This window comes from Coenobita brevimanus, chromosome 63, assembly GCF_032717465.1.
Source record: "Coenobita brevimanus isolate Jiangsu-jjx chromosome 63, ASM3271746v2, whole genome shotgun sequence".
NCBI classification, from domain to species: Eukaryota; Metazoa; Arthropoda; class Malacostraca; order Decapoda; family Coenobitidae; genus Coenobita; species Coenobita brevimanus.
Genome location: NC_137016.1, coordinates 27,384,896 through 27,399,136, shown reverse-complemented (window position 1 = coordinate 27,399,136; position 14,241 = coordinate 27,384,896). Strand labels below are relative to the sequence as shown.

The window sequence follows — 14,241 nt, the reverse complement described above, 5'->3', positions numbered from 1 at the left end:
TAAAGCTGAAATCTGGTAAATGAGGGTTTATCATCAAGAAGGCTTATTGTATGGAATTTACTGTCAGCTTGCTAACTAAATTATGTCCAAACAATGTATGTGAGAAAGGACTTACTGAGGTCCTGCATGGCTGTGGGTTTCCAGCCAGATGGCAATATTGGTGATGCTCTCATAAACTTCACCATCTGTTGGCAGGGTAAGTGTGTCTGAGCTCATCCTCAATCACCTGTTGGAAAACATATTTCCCTGATAGTAATGGACTGCATCATAGCAATCATGTTTCAAACACAGTTCAGGAAAGGTTCAAATTGGTAAGGTAATTAAATATTCTGTCACTTTTTACTAGAGTAGCTGAGTGAGCATAGCCAGCTACTTGACCATTTCGGTTATTCATAAGCTAATGAACCATTTCAAAAATCATCATCATCATCATCATCATCATCATCCAGACCTCCTTTCCCACCCTAGGGCAGGGTGGGGAGTAACAATGTCCAGACAGCCCAAATTTGCCCAATCCAATGGGCCACACTTTCATTCACTCATCATTCAAGCCCCCAGAATCCTGGCTCTATCAGATACGTCAAAAACATCCACCACGTTCTGTAGCTTCACATAACTGTATCTGACAGTCAATCCAGACACTGCCATGTTAAAAAGGGGTGCCAAAATCCCTGATCATGCACTTCTCCTCACAACATTCATCCAGCCAACTCGTTCTCCTGTCACTTCCCTTGCCTCACTGACTTCCAAACCTCTCTTCCTCACACATTCTTCCACCATATCTCTCCACCTCCTTGGCCTACCTTGCCTCTTCCCTCCTTAGAATTCACTCAGATATACCTTTTTCACCACTCTGTTGTTACCCATTCTCTCCACATGACCATAACATCTCAGTACACTCTCTTCGATTCTGGTGTCCACAGACTTCCTCACTCCGCATCTTTCACGAATCACATTATTTCATATTCTATCCACCCTCTGTACTCCACATACCTTGCTCAGCAGTCCCATCTCCACTGCTCTTACTCTTGACTTTTCATTTTCATGCCACACCATAGTCTCACATCCATATGTTAAAGTTGGCACTAAAACTCCTTCATGTAAACCTCGTGCAGCTGCAACACTCAAGCCTTTGTTTCTTATCAAGGCCTTCATTGCACCAGCTACTTTTCTTCCTTGTGTCACTCTACTTTCAACTTCTTTTGCACATATTCCTCTCTTTTCTATCACTGTACCCAGGAATTTGAACTCACTCACCAATTCCAGTCTCTCTCCATTCACTGTTACAATGCACTGGGAGTCACCTTCTCTCTCAATAACCATCACTTTCCTCTTTTCTACATTGTGTGGGTCAGACTGAAAGTTGGAATACATATGTGGGCGATTGTGTGTGTGTATGCGCCAACACAAGATCGTGCAAGCAGAGTGAGAGAAGAGTTCTGGACAAATGTGGAAGTGTGCATGGAAAAGTTTGGACGGAATGAGTGTTTTTGATCGGTGATATGAATGGTAAAGTAGGGAATGTGAAGGTGGATGGAATATTGGTGAGTGGGGTGTGCCTGCTGAGATAGATGAGAATGGCAGTGCATTAGTGGACATTTGTGCTGGGAGGGGGTTGGTGATGGCCAATACCCTCTTCAGGCACAAAATGATCTACAGGTATACATGGCAAGTGATGAGAAGGGTGGGTGGTGAACGAATGAAAGGAAGGCAATGATTGATTATGTGTGTGTGGATGAAAGGATGCGAAAATGTGTAATGGATGCAAGAGCTTATAGAGGTTGGGGGAGTGGACTTTCTGACCACTACTTGGTGGTGGCCAAAATCAAGATCCAATTAATATGCAGAAATAGAAGAAGGGAAGGACGAGAAGAAGGGGGATTTGTAAGGTGAGTGGAAAGGTTACAAGAGGATGAGAAAAAGGCAGAGTATAGGAAAGAAGTGGAGGAACGATTGGGTAAATATGAATTGGAGCAGATGGGGGATGTGGAAGGTGTGTGCAGGATATTCACAGAAGAAATATGTGCAGCATGTGATGTGGTGTGTGGGATGAAGAGAAGACGGAGGGGTGTGCATGGAACAGCGTGGTGGAATGAAGAGGTGAGAAAGGCTGTGGCACAAAAGAAGAAAGCATACAATGAATGGATGAGAAATAGGGGCGTGGAAGAAGTTGAGAGGCAGAAGAGAGAGTTATATGCAGAAAGAAAAAGAGAGGTGAAAAGATTAGTAACAGAGAGTAAGAAGAGAGCGGATAAGGAATTTGGATGGAACTTGAGTGTAAAGTGGAGGGACTGTAAGAAAATGTTCTGGAAAGAGGTGAAAAGAGTAAGACAGGGTGGAAGTGAAGTTAGCAGAGGAGTGAAAGATAAAAATGGTAGATTACTAGTGGAGAAGGGAGAAAAAGTGGGCAGACAGAGAGAACACTTTAAGGAATTGTTGAACGTAGAGGATGGACGTAATGCGAGTATAAGTGGCTGGGGAATGGCTGGGAGAAGGAGGGAGGTGAGAAGACAGGAAGAAATCAGTAGGATAGAAGTTATGGAACCAATGAAGAAAGTTAAATTGGGGAGTGTGTGGTGAAATGCTGAAGCATGGGGGAGAGATAGTTGTAGAATGGATGTGGAAGTTGTGCAGATTGGCCTGGGACGAAGGTAGAGTCCCAGAGGATTGGAAATCAGGTATAATTATTCCCTTGTACAAAGGAAAAGCGGAAAAAGAAATGTGTGGTAATCACAGGGGCATTTATCTTCCTAGTATAATAGGAAAAGTGTATGGTAGGATAATTATTGACAGAGTTAGAGAAAGAACAGAGAAATTAGTTGGAGAAGAACAGGGAGGCTTTAGGAAGGGAAGAGGTTGTGTAGATCAGATATTCATTCTTAGATCTTTAGTGGAAAAGTTTCTAGAGAAGGGAAAAAAGTTGTATGTGGCTTTCATGGATTTGGAGAAAGCATATGACAGGGTGGATACACAAGGATTGTGGAAAGTATTAAGAATACATGGAGTAGATGGGAAGTTGTTGAATGCTGTGAAGAGTATGTATGATGGTGCTAAGGCTGCAGTGTGTGTGAATGGTGAACTGAGTGAATTTTTCTCTTTCAAGGTTGGGTTGAAACAGGGATGTGTCATGTCTCCATGGCTGTTCAATCTGTATATGGATGGGGTAATAAAAGATGTACAAGGTAGGGTAGTGGATGTTGGAGTGGCCCTGGTGAGAGAGGGTAGTGTTTGGAAACACCCTGTACAGTTGTTTGCAGATGATACTGTGTTGCTGAGTGAAGACGAAGGGGAACTGCAAGGCTTGGTGGATGAGTTTGGGAGAGTGTGTAAGAAACGGAATCTAAAGGTGAATGTAGGGAAGAGTAAAGTGATGGTCTTTGAGAGAGGTGAAGTCAGTGAATGTACAGCAAGGTTGGATGGTGAGGAACTGGAAAATGTGAGTACGTTTAACCCCTTAACCGCGGGCTTGTTTTGCTTTTTCTTGCAGCTCCCGCAGGCATATTCGCGCTCCGACAGATTCTCTAAAAATATTTGCCAAAAAATCAGTTATTAGTCCTAGAATATTAAAATCACATATGCTTATGGCACATACCTTCAGCTTTCTCCTGGGGTGTTTGTTGAGCCTTCGTCGAGTACTGTAGGACTTGTGGAGACCTCTGAAGTTGGGTAACGAAGTCTCCACTTTACACTTCCCGACAACCCGTAATATGATTACCACAGCCTGATATTATCACTAGAAACACTATTCTATGATTCTCAAACAGTTTGGAATCCATACTCCAAAAAAAAAAAAAAAAAATCACTGTGAAAGCAATGAAAATTACGAGGGAGTATAACCTTCCCACTTGACATCATTTGCCGCTGGTGTTCTGTCATTTATTATTCATAAAAACACTGACAGTTTATATTTCTATTACTATATAACACTTACATATATCTACAGTCTTTATCCATAAGTTTCCTTCAATAATAGTAGTTTATTGTCACTGCTGGGATTCAATTTCTTTTTCAGTAAAATACGTAGCATTCACTTTCTCGTCCTGTATACTAGCATTGAGAGTGAATGTCACTTTCACCTTCACTCTCATAACTCATAGTATTCATACATGCTAGAGTGAAACTTTCATTTTCATTACTCCTAGTATATATAGTCGTATTCTTATAATACTACTCATTTACATTTCTATTTATGTTCTCTATTTTATTTACATTATTTACATTTCTATTTTATTTACACTGTGTTATGCACTGTCACTTGAAGTAACTTATAAAACTATTTTCCACTGTTCACTTATATTTACATTCATTGCTTTCACTTGCTGTTTACACATTATTTACACAGTAATCCCTCTAATATCCGAATGCCCAGTATCCGAACATCCCCACTAACTGGACATAATCGTCCCGGGATCCAATATTCCCAATATGGTCCAGGGGGGTATTCCCGCTTGTAATTTGAACTTGGCGCGCGGGGCAGCTTTGTTGTGGCGCGTCATTCCTCCGACGTCTGCTAGAGCGCCCCTCCATCCTCCCCACTTTCGGCCTGTCTCTCGTCGCAAGTGCACGCTCGTTGTCTTGGCTGCCTATGTGCTCACTTTTGTGGTGGTGTCTTACCTGCTGCAGGCACTCCTGCTGCTCTCGTGCCTCTCCTTCGTGTGTGTGATGATGGCCCCGCCGCCTGAGAAGAGGAAGAGAGTGGTGTTGACTCTGGAGAAGAAATGGGAGATATTGGAGAAAGTAGATGCGGGATGGTCTTCTTCCCGCATCCTCCGCGAGTTCAACCTGGCCCGATCTACTTTGTTTGATATTAAGAGATCCCGAGACAAACTCATGCAGTACACGGCCGACTTCTCGTCGAGAAGCGAACGCAACGTGGAGAGGAAGGTGATGTTTACTCCAAGTTTGCTGAAGTCGACCGCTCCACGTTGATTTGGTATCAACAGCAACGTGCTGCTGGTGTGATGGTATGTGGTACGGAGCTGAAGGCTGCTGCTGAGAAGTTTGCCAGGCTTCAAGATGCCCTAGACTTCAAGGGATCCGAGAGTTGGCTCTTCGTGTTCAAGTTACGGCATGGCCTTACCAACCGTAAAGCTCACGGCGAAGCTTCGGATGCTAACGAGGATGGAGTTGACAAGTTTCGGCACAAGGTGAAGGGCTTGATTGACAGGGAGGGCCTCACTCTCGGTCAAATCTACAACGCTGACGAAACTGGTTTATTCTATCGCTCTTTGCCAACGAACACTCTAGCCGAGGAGACGGAGAAGCGTGTACCTGGTCGCAAGCTCTCCAAGGAACGGATATCTGCATTGTGTTGTGCCAATGCTAACGGCATGCACCGGCTTAAGCCCGTTATTGTTGGCCATGCAAAGCAGCCTCGGTGTCTTCGTGGGGTGATGGATGTCCTTCCTGTCGTCTGGTACCATTCTTTGAAGGCATGGTTTACAGCCCAGATCTTCAAAGACTGGTTCCACTGCCACTTCGTCAAGGAGGTCATACATTACCAGATGGAGAAACTGGGAATCCCACTCGACCAGGTAAAGGCCCTCCTTCTCCTCGACAATGCACCTGCCCACCCGTGTGACAAGGACTTGGTGGCTGAGAATGGCCGGATTAGGTGCATGTTTCTGCCACCTAATACGACTGCTCTCATCCAACCAATGGACCAAGGAGTGATCGTGGCAACAAAGTGCCTATACCAACAGAAGTTCCTGGACGAGGTGATGGTTGTTCTCGAGGACGAGGACAATCGCAGGGAGGGACGGGACACGCGAGGCCAGTGGACTTTGGAAAACCTTCGCCGCTACAACATCAAGTTTGTAATCTACAACTGGGCCAGTGCATGGAAGGAAGTCCCTGTCAAGACCCTAGAAAATGGTTGGTCTCGTCTGCTTCTCAGAATGGATGTGGAGTACGATTTCCTAGATTTTGACGTGGATGACTTCCATGCATGTCTACGTACGCATGGCAACTATGTTGATGTGGACGATGTGCGTGAGTGGTTGGATGACGATGAGGGCGATCCTGGGTATCAGACCTTGCCTGATATCGAGATCGCATCTTCAGTTGCAGATGTCAGTACCCAGCTTGAAGATTCCGACAAGGACGGCGACGATGATGCGGACTCCTCTCAGCATGACACAACTCCAGCCATCCCCAAGCTAAGCGCACTCCAGGAACACCTAGAGTTCGTTCTCGACTACCTGGAACATCCGGACTGCGACAGGGAGATGGGGCCCTTGGGACTTGTGGAGGAAGTGCGCGCTTTCAGGCAGCGCATCATCAATCGTCAGAATTGTTGTTCCTTGCGTCAATCAACGACTGACAGTTTTTTCAGGCCCGTGACCCCCGCTGTGCCCAGCCCTGGCTCCACTCCATTGCCTCCCCAACGCAGGCCCTCATGCTCCAAGCCACAGCCCAACACATCAGCCACGGTGGAGTCACCGCTCAACGTGAGTTTGCGTCTGTCTTCAGAGTCGTCTGCAGTGGGTACGCCATCACCACGACCCAGTGACGCACCCCTAGGTCAACTGCCAGTGATACTCTCGGACTCTGACAGTGAATAGACGCCAAGAACTTCTCCACTAGACCACACGGGAATTTACAGTGTTGTGCAGTGAAAAAAACAGTGCACTGTGTTAAGGATTTACAGTTGTGAGTGAAAAGACAATTTTTGAACTAAATTTAATGTAAATAGACTTGTGTGTTTTTGCTTTTGAAAATGTTTACAAGAGTGGAAAAAGTTAAAGTGCAGAGTGCAACACTTATTAAGTTACAATGGAGCATAAGTTAGACAAGAGTGTGCACTGTGAAGAGAATGGACTTCTGAGTGCGAATGACTAAGTTCAGTGCAAGACTTCATGAACAGTGTACTGCAAGTGCTTCAGGAAATCCTTCTTACTGTCAGAGTCCGAGAGGAGGTGGTTATTCATCGAGATGGCCATGGACTTGCTGTAAGTAGGCAGAATGTTTCATACTGTACTCTACTGTATTTTCCATACTATACTTACCTCAAACACCTCATTTCACTCGTTTATGTCCCTTATTGGTGTGAATATGCTGTGTCTTAGGTGCTATGCATGTGCAGTAGGGAAGTGTTTTTCTGAGTTAGGCTAAGTTAGGGTCCATAACTACCAGTCCAGGAGCCAGGGACTTGTAAGTACCCAGAATGTTGAATATTGCATGAACCTACCTCAAAAACCTCATTTTATGCTTCTTTTTAATTTATTTCAGTCTTTTATGTGCCTTATTGGTGTGATTTGGGTCTTAAATAGGTGCTATGCATGTCCAGAGGGAGTTGTATAGGTGTTTCTCTCAGTTAGGGTCCTTAAGTACAAGTCCATAAGCTGGGGTCCAATATCCGGACAGGACCACTATCCGGACCTGCCTATGGCTCTATTACGTCGGATATTGGAGGGATTACTGTATATATATATATATATATATATATATATATCAACTTAAGCATCACAGTAGTCACTGAGCTCCCACGCATTCATTAAACTTACGATGCTGGTTGTAATGTTCCCAAAGTGAAGGGAAAAGAGGCTTTTAATGAATGGCAATAGCTGAAAATAACCTAGTGTGACATGATGCCAGTAATGCACAATGAATTTCAGCACAATATGCATCTTTACTAATATACAGTAAACAATTCCAATACTGATAATGTAATTCTATTCACAGAATATCCAAGTGCTGTCACTTAACTTGATAATATAAAACTGAAAACTACAGTATATGACCATCTATAAGTTGGATGCATTGTGAAGAGGACACATTCAACATTTTCATGAGATTTTGCCTTGGAAACATGGATTTCTAAAGTGGTAGTGGTTGTGTTAACCATGTAAAGATTTAAGGTCTAGCACCTTACGTGCAGCACAAAGTACAGTAATCCCTCTAATATCCGGACGCCCAATAACCGAACATCCCCACTAACCGAACCTTATCGTCCTGGGATCAAACATTCCCAAAATGGTCCGAAAATCCAAAAAAAATGGAAAAAAAATCGATTTTTTGCCGTCCGTAATTTGAACTTGCCGCGCGCGCCGCGTGAGAGCATTGTTTTGGTTCGTCATTCCTCCGACGTCCGATAGAGCGCCGCTGCATCCTCCCCACTTCCCGCCTGTCTCTCACCGCGACAAGACCTACGCTCTTCGTCATGGCTGCCCACGTGCTCGCTTTTGTGGTGGTGCCGTACTTGCTGCAAGGCCTCCTGCTGCTCTCTGCCCTACTCTTAGTGTGTGTGATGATGGCCCCGCCTCCTGAGAAAAGGAAGAGAGTGGTGTTGACTCTGGAGAAGAAACGGGAGATATTGGAGAAGGTTGATGCGGGTTGGTCTTCCTCTCGCATTCTCCGCGAGTTCAACCTGGCCCGGTCGACTTTGTTTGATATCAAGCGTTCCCGAGACAAGCTCATGCAGTACACGGCTGACTTCTCGTCGAGAAGCAAACGCAACGTGGAGAGGAAGGTTATGTTTACTCCCAAGTATGCAGAGATCGACCGCTCCACGTTGATTTGGTATCGACAGCAACGTGCAGCTGGTGTGATGGTACGTGGAACGGAGCTGAAGGCTGCTGCTGAGAAGTTTGCAAGGCTTCACGACGCCCTAGACTTCAAGGCATCCGAGGGTTGGCTCTTCGCGTTCAAGTTGCGACATGGCCTTACTAACCGTAAAGCACATGGCGAAGCATTGGACGCTAACGAGGATGGAGTGGACGAGTTTCGGCACAAGGTGAAAGGCTTGATCGACAGGGAGGGCCTCACTCTCGGTCAAGTCTATAACGCTGACGAAACTGGCCTATTCTATCGCTCGGTGCCAACGAACACTCTCGCCGATGAGACGGAGAAGCGTGTACCTGGCCGCAAGCTTTCTAAGGAACGGATATCTGCTTTGTGTTGTGCCAATGCTAACGGCATGCACCGGCTTAAGCCCGTTATTGTTGGCCGTGCAAAGCAGCCTCGGTGCCTTCGTGGGGTGATGGATGTCCTTCCTGTCGTATGGTACCATTCTTTGAAAGCATGGTTCACAGCTGTGATTTTCAAAGACTGGTTTCACCATCACTTCGTCAAGGAGGTCATACATTACCAGACGAAGACACTGGGAATTCCTCGCGACCAGGTAAAGGCTCTCCTTCTCCTCGACAATGCACCTGCCCACCCGTGCGACAAGGACTTGGTTGCTGAGAATGGCCGTATTAGGTGCATGTTTCTGCCACCTAATACGACTGCTCTCATTCAACCAATGGACCAAGGAGTGATCGTGGCAACAAAGCGCCTGTACCGTCGGAAGTTCCTGGACGAGGTGATGGTGGTTCTCGAGGACGAGGACGAGCGCAGGGAAGGACGTGACACTCGAGGCAAGCGGACTTTGGAAAACCTTCGCCGCTACAACATCAAGTCTGCGCTGTACAACTGGGCTAGTGCATGGAAGGAAGTCCCTGTGAAAACTCTTGAAAATGGTTGGTCTCGTCTGCTTCTCGGAACAGATGTGGAGTACGATTTCCTAGGGTTTGACGTGGATGACTTCCATGCACGGCTACGTACGCACGGCGACGATGTTGATGTGGACGATGTTCGTGAGTGGTTGGACGACGACGAGGGCGATCCTGGGTATCAGACGTTGTCTGATATCGAGATCGCGTCTTCGGTTGCTGGTGTCAGTCCCGAACTTGAAGATTCCGACGACGAAGGCGATGATGATGCAGACTCCGCCCAGCAGGACACTACTCCAGCCATCCCCAAGCTGAGCGCACTCCGGGAACATCTAGAGTTCGTCCTAGACTACCTGGAACACCCGGACTGCGACAGGGAGATGGGGCCCTTGGGACTCGTGGAGGAAGTGCGTGCTTTCCGGCAGCGCATCATCAATCGCCAGAATCGTCGGTCCTTGCGTCAGTCAACGATTGACAGTTTTTTCAGGCCCGTGACCCCCGCTGTGCCAAGCCCTGGTTCCACTCCGTTGTCTCCCCAAGACAGGCCCTCATGCTCCGAGCCACAGCCCAGCACATCAGCTACAGTGGAGTCACCGCTCGACGTGAGTTTGCGGCTGTCTTCAGAGTCTTCTGTAGTCGGTACGCCATCACCACTACCCACCGATGCACCCCTTGGACGCCTGCCAGTGATACTCTCGGGCTCTGACAGTGAATAAACAGCAAGAACTTCTCCACTAGACCACACGGGAATTTTGAGTGTTGTGCAGTGAAAAAAACGGTGTGTTGTGTTAAGGTTTTCAAGTTGGGAGAAAAGACTAAGTAGAAAAGAAATTTAACGTAACTAACCTTCTTTGTTTTGGCTTTGGAAACTTAAAAAAACTTGGGAAAAGTTAATGTGCAACACTTAAATTTAATGGAACATTATTTGGACTAAAGTGAACACTGTGAAAAGAACGGACTTCTGTGTGTTAGTGACTAAGTTCAGTGCAAGACTTCAGGAAGAGTGTAGTGCAAGTGCTTCAGGAAATCGTTCTTACTGTCAGAGTCCGAGAGGAGGCGGTTATTCATCGAGGTGGCCAGGGACTTGCTGTAAGTAGCCAAAATGTTTCATGTTGTACTATTTTCCATACTATATTTACCAGAATGTTTCATATTGTATTTTTTCCCATACTATACTTACCAGAAAGTGTCATACTGTACTTCTTTCCATACTAAACTTACCTCATGCATGTGCAGTAGGAATGTGTTTTTCAGAGTTCGGTTAGGTTCGGTTAGGTTAGGTTCGGTTAGAGTCCATAAGTACCAGAATGTTTATTAATGTATGAACATACTTCTAAACCCACATTTTATGTGTCTATTGCATTTATTTCAGTCATTTATGTGCCTTATTGGTGTGATTTGGGTGTTAAATAGGTGCTATGCATGTCCGGAGGGAGTTGTATAGGTGTTTCTCTGTGTTAGGGTCCGTAAGTACAAGTCCATAAGCTGGGGCCCAATATCCGGACAAAACCAATATCCGAACCTACCGATGGCTCTATTGATCCGGATATTGGAGTGATTACTGTATTGCATTAGCCTAGCTGAAAGAGAACACTGTATTATTCCCCCTCATACAAATGATCAAGTCCATCTTTGAATGCCATTTATGGTTGGAAGAGAATTCTCACTGAGCAGTTTATCGGTGGTACTTAAAGTAATTACTGTATAGTATACAATACCTATGAACTTTCCCACAATTCATTAGTCAAAAAAATTAATTATACCCTATTTGATCGACCTGTGCACCTGAGATGTAGCTATGGGGCGAGTAGGGTGTGCTTGATTTGCGGCTGCTGATTGGCCGCCGATGATGTAAATCTACAGCTCTTCTTATTTTAACATATTTATATTTTTCAACTGCCTGCAATATAAGCAGCCATTTTAAATGTGGAATAGTTTCCGAAGCTAAAGAGGTCAAAATTTAGCTTTAAATGCTTACTGTAATCAAAGAAAATTAAAGCTGATTATAAAGTTTTATAAAACGATGAGTGACGTTTCAAGTAAATTATCCATCCACGGTGTACACCCACATCCGCATGTTGCAATACATCCACCCATGGTGTACACCTATGCCTGCATGTTGCACTATAATATCCACCCACAGTGTACACACACTCAAAAAAGTATCGTTACAGGGGGGTGCAATGAGTTTCATACTGAACAATCCAGCTGTCTCAGTAGGGTTGGAGGAAGGCTGTTATCAAACATTTCATCCGTGGTGTCAGTTTGTATCGCGCATAAGGTGTAACGATACTTTTTTGAGTGTGTGTACACCTACATCCGCATGTTACACTACAATACCTGCCTCCATTTACTTCAATGGCATCATCGATGGCCAATCAGCAGCCGCGAATCAAACACACCCTACTTGCCCCACATATCTCAGGTGTACAGGTCAACATATAAATTATGGTATCCTTTAAACAGAATTGCACTCACAATGACACAACTCAAACTCAATAATGAAACCACCAATATTTTGATCTAACTATCTATCTATAGGCAGATGCCATAATCCCACAAATGGTAGCCATTTGTCTGTAAGTTAGTGGTTTTACAGGAAGGGGTACTAACCCTCTGCAAACCCACTCGACACGTAGGGAACACATGTGAGTCAGTTATATGGTTACCACCAAGTGTTGTAAACGGTTTCCTGGCTTAGCCTAAAGAAAACCATTAGGTTTGTCATTCAGTGTAACACTACCTGAAAAAGAAAGAAGAGTAATAAAAAGCTACAGGAAAGATGGGAGAAATAGGAATAGAGGAGGGCAGACACAGAAAAAGAATGATTAAGGTGAAGGAAGAAGTAGGCAGCACTACATCAAGTGAGTGGACAATGGTTACCAATATTTAAAATGATGATTATCTAAATGTCAGATTATGATTTTTGACTGAGCTAAAATGTGCAAAATCCTAAATTCACCATGAAAAATAAAAATGTCATTTAGCTAATCAAAAGATCCAAGTAAACCAAAATGGATGTTGTGAGCCATTTTATAACAAAGCGAATTTTACTTCAATCAATTTTGGAAAATTTACACAATATGAACAATGATGCATTGCATTATTACAATCTGAAACACTTTGTAAGGAAGATGACAGTATTGGAGGGCAACTTTACACACAGTCAATGCAATTTTCTTGGATGATTACATCTGCATAGCATTAACTGGACCACATAAAATACAGCCATAATGAGTCCAGTGTATTGAGGTTTTACTGCACACACATAATAAAAAAAACAATATTTGTGGTTAAAGCAGAGAACTTACTTTCCTTCGTACTGACTCTCCCATTAATCCACACTTCATTTGAGTGGTAACAGTAAGTAAGGGAACCTATAGGCAACAAATAAGCACCCTGACTGGTTTACACAAACCAGGTACTTCATCATGAAGCAGCCACTGCATATGGTTTTATACTCACATCTTATTATGATATTATATTGTACACTCACATCTTATTATGGTACAAAATTAAAGTACTGCACTGAAAGAAAAATAAATAAACAGGGAAATGCACAAACAGCTGAGGTGAAAGTTAGTATAATGAATGTGAAGAATATCCAAGGTATGGTAACACAAAGGTGATTCTGTATAGCCTATCTTACCTTGACCACAACTGACAGCATTTAGTGACAGAAGAAACAAAAATCTCCTTGTTTAAGAAATCTACACAGAGAAATATCTGACACAATCAATGCATCTACTGTCTAGCTGCAGTACATTTGGCAAAATGAAAGGTTATCTATCCAAAGATCAACCATGAATAAATGGGAAGGCAAAGTGGCCAACCAATCTCAACTTTGGCTATGTTCACTCAGGTATGACAACCTGGAAGTACTTATTCCCTATGAAAGCTTCATAGGAAGTTCCAAGACAGCAGGTAATTGAAGAAAATAATCTATCTATAATCACACATACATAAACCAGAAGTAACTTACAATTTTCATCCAAGAGTAGAACAGAGATCTCAAGAGTGTTGCCCTGTACAACAGCAGGTGGCAAGTGCAAGAGAACTACCAGCCTGGAACCTAGCAGACCTTCAAGATGGACACTCTGGACATGCTCACTGCCTACACGTAAATTTGTGAGCACACTGACCATGGTAATCCTGAACATCCTTCCCTCCCTTCTTCACTCTCGAGGACACCGCTAAGGTTTATCGCAATTTCCAAGGTACACCTTTGCAGAATACCAGATTATCATGAATGGATAAACTGTTTGTACCTTAAGGTTAGGAGAAGCAGCAATAAACGTGGACTAGGTGTTGGAGAGGGTGGAGTGTAAGCCACAGCAAGTGAGGTGTTCTGCTCCAGTGCACCCGAGGCTCGCCGTCCCTCCTTCATGCTGCCCGATTATGACCCCCCGGTTACGCTCCATGGCTTTCTGTCAGCAAATAACTTACACATTAATACATTCTTATGGAAATTTAGTTTCATTATGTACTACAATTAACACATTTTTCTTAGGCAAAGGTATGGAAATTCTGCAACTCGCGCTTCCAAATTCGAGAACAACAGCTCTTGTTGACAGCTGATGGTTCCAACAATATCTCTCTGCCCAGAAATATACCAATTATTGCATTAACGTATGAACCAAACATTATATGATCATAGAGTTTTGCAATTTAATTAATGGTATATACGTTATATTAAAAGTATGCCACAAACCTGTTTCCTGAGACAATAGTGCTGAGTTAAAGTTTTTAGTTTTCCGTTTCAAAATATAGTAATAAACGTCTTATGTAGAGGCGCAAACATTACAAC

The 14,241-nt window shown here is 44.0% G+C and overlaps 1 protein-coding gene across 1 annotated transcript in view; it reads right to left on the bottom strand.

Annotated features, from left to right (window-relative positions):
- Positions 1–14,004, bottom strand: part of LOC145404402 (uncharacterized) — a 63,963-nt gene extending 49,959 nt beyond the window's left edge. Inside the window, exons 1-2 of the mRNA XM_080275918.1 lie at positions 13,703–14,004; positions 116–226 (exon numbers count right to left, since the gene is read on the bottom strand). Of these exons, the coding sequence (XP_080132044.1) occupies positions 116–216 (101 nt within the window). The 5' untranslated portion in view covers positions 217–226; positions 13,703–14,004. The remainder of the gene's footprint in view (positions 1–115; positions 227–13,702) is intronic.
- Positions 14,005–14,241: the final 237 nt, after the last annotated feature.